Below are 6,047 nucleotides of genomic sequence, written 5' to 3'. Positions count from 1 at the left end.
AACTAAACATATTTTTTCTTCTATTTTATATTTTCATTGAAAATAAAATTAGAAAATGAGCCAATCAAACATGTGTTTAAAATTATCATAAATTAAACATGCTCTTACATGTGCAAGAAGTAAATTTTCTATTTAACATAGCGCGTGGAAGGCCAAAATTAGGTTTACTTTGTGTAAAAATGTTCTATAGACTGTTTTCTTCAAAGATAGAAGTTTAGAATACTAATGATTAAAGTTATATTTAGCAACAGTGACATTCCTGTAGTGGAAGTACACTACCTAAACATTACCATTAATATCGTTAATGTATAATTTTTTAACAAAAAATAATGTAAATTTTTAATAAAAAGTATATAAAGCAAATATGAAAAATATCTCGGTGGAAGATAAATAGAAAAATATCTGTTTATTGAGCACAACATTTTGGTGAAAGATGCAATCTAAGCTGACACTAGTTCTAGTTCAGTCCAACTAAACCTATTTATCTTCAAACATTGTCCAAGTTTCTCTCATATACACAGCAACAGCAACAACAAGAAGATGAGTCTCCTTCAAATTCAATCCACTCTGCACAACCAAAACGTTTTTCTCCCTCTCTCATCTTCGACCTCCTATTCTCTCCCACTTCCCGTGAAGCACACTTCCACTCTCACCCTCGGTAACACGCAAAGGTCATGTTTCCAGAGGCTCTGGGTGACGTGTTCCATCTCCAAGATTCACAGCTATGGCACTGTGGACTACGAGCGAAGACCCATAGTTCGGTGGAACGATGTGTACAGAAAGATATCGTTGATGGCAAAACCTGAAGAGGGTTCTGCCACTGTCTTGAATCAGTGGGAAAATGAAGGCAAACACCTCACTAAGTGGGAACTTTCAAGAGTTGTCAAAGAGTTGAGGAAGTATGGCAGATATGGAAAGGCCCTTCAGGTCTGTACTTTATCTCCTCTCTTCACAACAACCTTCTTTCATTTGGGTGCTCAAAAGTTGTTTTTTTTTAGGATAAAATAGATACACATTTATAAATTATGTTTTAGTTGATGTTCTTGCATTTGAAAAACTTATGTTTTAATTCGTACACGAGTCTATTATTAAGTTTTGGTGTCATTTGTTATAACACCGTTAATAAAATACAAAGAATGTATAGTAACTTTTACTGGTGTTATAAAGAACAGCAATATTCGTATAGGGATTACAACTTTAGTTTTTTTAGGTATAAGAAGTAATTTGTAAATAAATATCAACTACAGGAATTAAATGTATGTTTTAAACCTTTTTATTTTTATTGCTGAATCACTATTGATATATTGTTTTATTTATTTTAAAAATGGGTTATCTTGGTTTGAGGGTTGGTTTGCTGTTGTGATAGATTGAATGGTAGAATGTGTTTTTTGTGAGGGTTGGAGTGTTGGCTGTTTGAGGTGAAATATAATGTTCAAGTGCTTTATTTTTTGTCACAATTTGTGTTGTTTGGTGTCTAAATGTTTTCAATTATACGAATTAGTTATTTAGAGAGTGAAATTATTTACATGTTGTCAAATTGGTGGATTAACTTGGTACTAAATTGCATTTTTGGGATCCAATTTTTTAGTTATGTGCTTTCAAAGACTTGAACAGCAAAGGTCACCACTAAATTGTATGATAACACTTATTGTGTGTTGATTTTCTGTTTTGAACAATTGAATGATGCTCTGTGAGTTGTGGAATGTGTTTTGCTGTGAGGGGGTTGGAGTGTTGGCTGTATGTATGGATTTGTTTCATTAGGTTTTGTGCGTAGTTGATATTCAAGTACTTTTCCTTTTCATTAGGACTCTGCTGGTTTAGATTGCATTCTTTTAGTAAATTCCTGGTCCTTGAGGTTGAATATCAATTTGGTTCGTCTCTAGTTTTTAATAGTGACATGACATGAGTGTGATTCTACAGATTTGTGTGATACTGCATATCTGGCACTCTTCAAGTTCAGTTGATAACCAGCTTCAAATAGCTTTTGAGTTGAAATATTATGATGGAGGATTTTGTTTTATAGCTTTGCCATTTGATTTAAGTTTTGCATGTCATTTAAGTTGAAATATATTATGCGATGCAGTAACTGTCACTCAAATCCATAACTGCAAAAACTGCCTACAGAGACAAATACCACACAAACAATAGTGATTCAGGCCTAGTGAGTCTGGTGTGCTTCTTACTCCTTCTCACATAGTATGAGCTAGAAAATGAAAAATCTGTAAATTGAGGTTTTCTTCTCCACAACAATTCATAAAGAAGACAAAAGATTTCCCAAAGAAGCTTTTGTCTTACTTTCTATCTTCAATAATTCTGTCTTACTGGATGCAAGGAAACATCTGATATATTTTCTGCAAGTTTAGAAAAATTTTCCTTCTTTTTATTCACCTTTTTTCTCCTCGCTTTCCCTTATCAGTATTCACTCTGAAGAAACAAATATTGCTTCCTCCCTTTTTAGATATAGGATGTTGCCATCAAAACATATATAATTGCAGTGTGGTTCAAAGATAACCCAAGGAAAGGAGTAGGGATGAACTATATGAGAGTACAATAAGACCTGATTAATTCCATAGAGGCTCTATTCCCTTGACTTTCTTTCTTTACCATTTATATAAGGCACTTGGTTTTATGGGGAACTATACATTTACAATTACATAATCTGTAACAACATTCTTACTTGAATAAATTCCAGATTTGCAAAAACTGCCAGTAAAATTTGCATAACCTGGAATCCCATTTTTGGCACCTATATACTCTATTTAATGGCATGCTTCCTTTGGAATGTATGGAATTATTAAATCACTAACTTCTGATTATGTATACTTTTAATTCAAATGTCTTAATATCAGCCATGTACAATTTTTTGAAAGCAGCAAGCAAATGTTGCAGGTATATGATTGGATGAACGCATGCTTCCTTTGGAATGTATGGAATTATTAAATCACTAACTTCTGATTATGTATACTTTTAATTCAAATGTCTTAATATCAGCCATGTACAATTTTTTGAAAGGAGCGAGCAAATGTTGCAGGTATATGATTGGATGAACAATAGACCAGAGAGGTTTAGAGTTTCTGAGAGTGATGCAGCAATTCAGTTAGATCTAATTGCCAAAGTTCGTGGCGTTTCTAGTGCTGAAGCGTTTTTTCTGAGTCTGATTGATAAGTTAAAAGATAGGAGGACTTATGGTGCCCTTTTGAATGTATACGTGCATTTTAGATTGAAAGAAAAGGCAGAATCTTTACTTGACACAATGAAGAGTAAAGGATATGTAACACATTCTCTACCATTTAACGTAATGATGACTCTGTACATGAACCTTAAAGAATATGATAAAGTTGATATGCTGGTTTCTGAAATGACGGAAAAAAGCATACAGCTAGACATCTATACATATAACATCTGGTTATCTTCTTGTGGATCTCAAGGATCAATAGAGAAGATGGAACAAGTGTTTGAACAGATGGCAAAGGATCCTGCCATTGTCCCGAACTGGACTACATTCAGCACAATGGCTTCGATGTATATTAGGATGGATCAGAATGAAAAAGCAGAAGAGTGCTTACGAAAGGTTGAGGGTAGAATTAAAGGTCGAGATAGAATACCTTTTCATTATCTCCTGAGTTTATATGGAAGTGTTGGAAAAAAAGATGAAGTTTATCGTGTGTGGAATACCTATAAATCAATTTTCCCAAGTATACCAAACTTGGGATACCATGCCATTATTTCGTCTCTGGTTAAATTGGATGATATTGAGGGTGCAGCGAAGCTATATGAGGAATGGGCTTCAGTAAGGACTACTCATGATCCTAGAATAGGAAATCTTCTCCTAGGCTGGTATGTTAAAAAAGGCAGTACAGAAAAAGCTTTGATTTTCTTTGAGCAGCTGAAGCAAGGTGGTGGAAAACCAAATGCAAATACATGGGAGATTCTTTCTGAGGGCCATATTGCAGATAAGAGAATTTCTGAGGCCCTGTCCTGCTTGAAAGAAGCTTTTATGGCTGCTGATGGTTCAAAGAGTTGGAGACCAAAGCCCTTAAACTTGTCTGCATTCCTTAAGCTTTGCCAGGACCAAGATGAAATGGCAAGTGCTGAGGTCTTAATTGGACTGTTGAGGGAGTCAAAATTTAGTAAAGATAAAGTTTATGCATCACTCATTGACTCATTTGATGGTACCATTGGCAATGGTGAATTGTCAAGCAAGGTTGATACAGCAGATAGAAGTGAAGATATCATTGTCAGTGAAAATGTGGATGATGACTCTCAAATGTTGTTCAGCTTTTGATTCTTTATTTCTTTTTATTTTTAGTGGAAAATGGGGTATTAGAACGGGGGGGGGGGGGGGGGGGGGGATTTTGTCTAATATGGTCTTATTCAAGTTTCGTGATTTCTATGCCTTATCATGCAAGTTATGAAGTGCTAGCTGCTGTTTGAGCTGAAAAAATTTGAATATTTTTGGTAGCTAGCTTTTAACAATAACGTGCTGTTTTGCCTTTCATAGGAATTGCCGCATATATGTGTTATCTGAAGACATCCTTGTTTATGATTTTATGACCTTTTTTTTGTCTTTTAAAATCTGGTTTTGTTTATATTTGAACTATGGTAGTTTAGGTTTAATATAATGAGAAGAGTGATGATGGTTTGAGCTGAGACCAATACTCGTGAATAGTACATATATGTTTTGCTTTACTATCCCCACCCCCTCCCCTTTCTTTTTTTGATAATTATTGCAATGTCCCTTTTGTTAGTAGCGCCGAGCGGCAAAACTATTTGACCTTGCACATTTCATTGCCTCATTAGTCTTACCTTAAAATTATAAGTACACTTATGTTACATCTGAATCATATCAAATGTTTTACTTTTAAAAAATTAACTTTCAAAGCTAATATACTTAAAAAAATGGTAGTAACATATTTTCATGCTTTTTATTATTGACTAAATTTTATTAAAAATTGTAAAAATATACAAGTTTACAGTTTTTCACTCTAAATTAATGTTTATTTTTCATTCTTTTGTAGTTTTTAATAATTTTTAACCAATAATAAGAAATGTGTTTGAGAAAGTGTGGTAAGATGTATACCTTGATGGTAATATAAAAATTATATTACACTAATCTAACATATATGTAAATAAAGTAAAAATAAATAAATAAAAGATAAAATGAATCTCTTTTTTATTCGCTAACGAATGGCTATGTTGATGTCTTTGTATACCGAACGAAACTCCATTACCAAACAATTAACAAAAAGCTCCTTCTCACATCAAGTGGATTGGAGTACATATAAATGGAAGTTTGAGAGTTAACAACAAGGCTATAAGAATATTTACTTGAATATTTATGTTACATTTGAAATAACTATTTACTCATAAAAAAATATGAAAATATATGCGTTATCTTCTCCAACCACAAGAATCCCATTAGCTGTGATCAATAGTAGCTCTATGTATATGACAGTTAGCTTCTCAATTCAATGTATGTTCACGTACATTTACTCACAATTCAATCAATAGATACAGTTTATTTTCAAAATAAACTTTGTTTAGTGTGGTTTAAGTCTACTTGTGTCTCTATGATCACATGTATAAAATAAGTTGTATGCTGGTGGTTCTCATTTTAATAATTTAATATCTTAATTCCCATTTTGTCTCTATGATCACATTAATAAAATAGGGGTTTAAACTAAAACATAAAATTAAAGTTTAAGAATTAACCTGAAACAAAAAGAAATTAGAGGAATTAACTAAAACAAAAAATAACACTAATTTTTTTAAATGCATTTTTTTGTTATAAACAAGTGGAACCCTATAAAAATGTAATTTTTTAAGAAGAGAAAAAACAAGGGAACATTTAGAGGGATAGAAGACGGTGGAGTAAAAAAAAAATCCAAAGAGAAGGAAAATGGTGGAAGAAACATCAAGAGAAGAGGATCTTTGGGAGTGAAAAGAGAGTTTTTTTAATGATTTTGTATGCTATTTGTTGTTTGAGATAGGAGTCCAGAAGCATTAGCTGTGGTTTATTGTTACACAGAAGCATTATTCTGCTAAAC

The 6,047-nt window shown here is 32.8% G+C and overlaps 1 protein-coding gene across 1 annotated transcript; it reads left to right on the top strand.

Annotated features, from left to right (window-relative positions):
- Positions 1 to 436: 436 nt before the first annotated feature.
- On the top strand, positions 437 to 4,548 carry LOC113849911 (pentatricopeptide repeat-containing protein At1g02150). Its single transcript, XM_027480159.1, has 2 exons — positions 437 to 927; positions 3,032 to 4,548. Exons 1-2 carry the CDS (start codon positions 541 to 543, stop codon positions 4,283 to 4,285), a joined length of 1,641 nt encoding a protein of 546 aa, XP_027335960.1. The 5' UTR covers positions 437 to 540; the 3' UTR covers positions 4,286 to 4,548.
- Positions 4,549 to 6,047: the final 1,499 nt, after the last annotated feature.

The sequence above is a fragment of the Abrus precatorius genome, unplaced genomic scaffold (genome assembly GCF_003935025.1).
Source record: "Abrus precatorius isolate BTA unplaced genomic scaffold, Abrus_2018 Scaffold9, whole genome shotgun sequence".
NCBI lineage: Eukaryota > Viridiplantae > Streptophyta > Magnoliopsida > Fabales > Fabaceae > Abrus > Abrus precatorius.
Note: the sequence above shows the minus strand (reverse complement) of the source record. Positions and strands in the feature narration are given on the sequence as shown.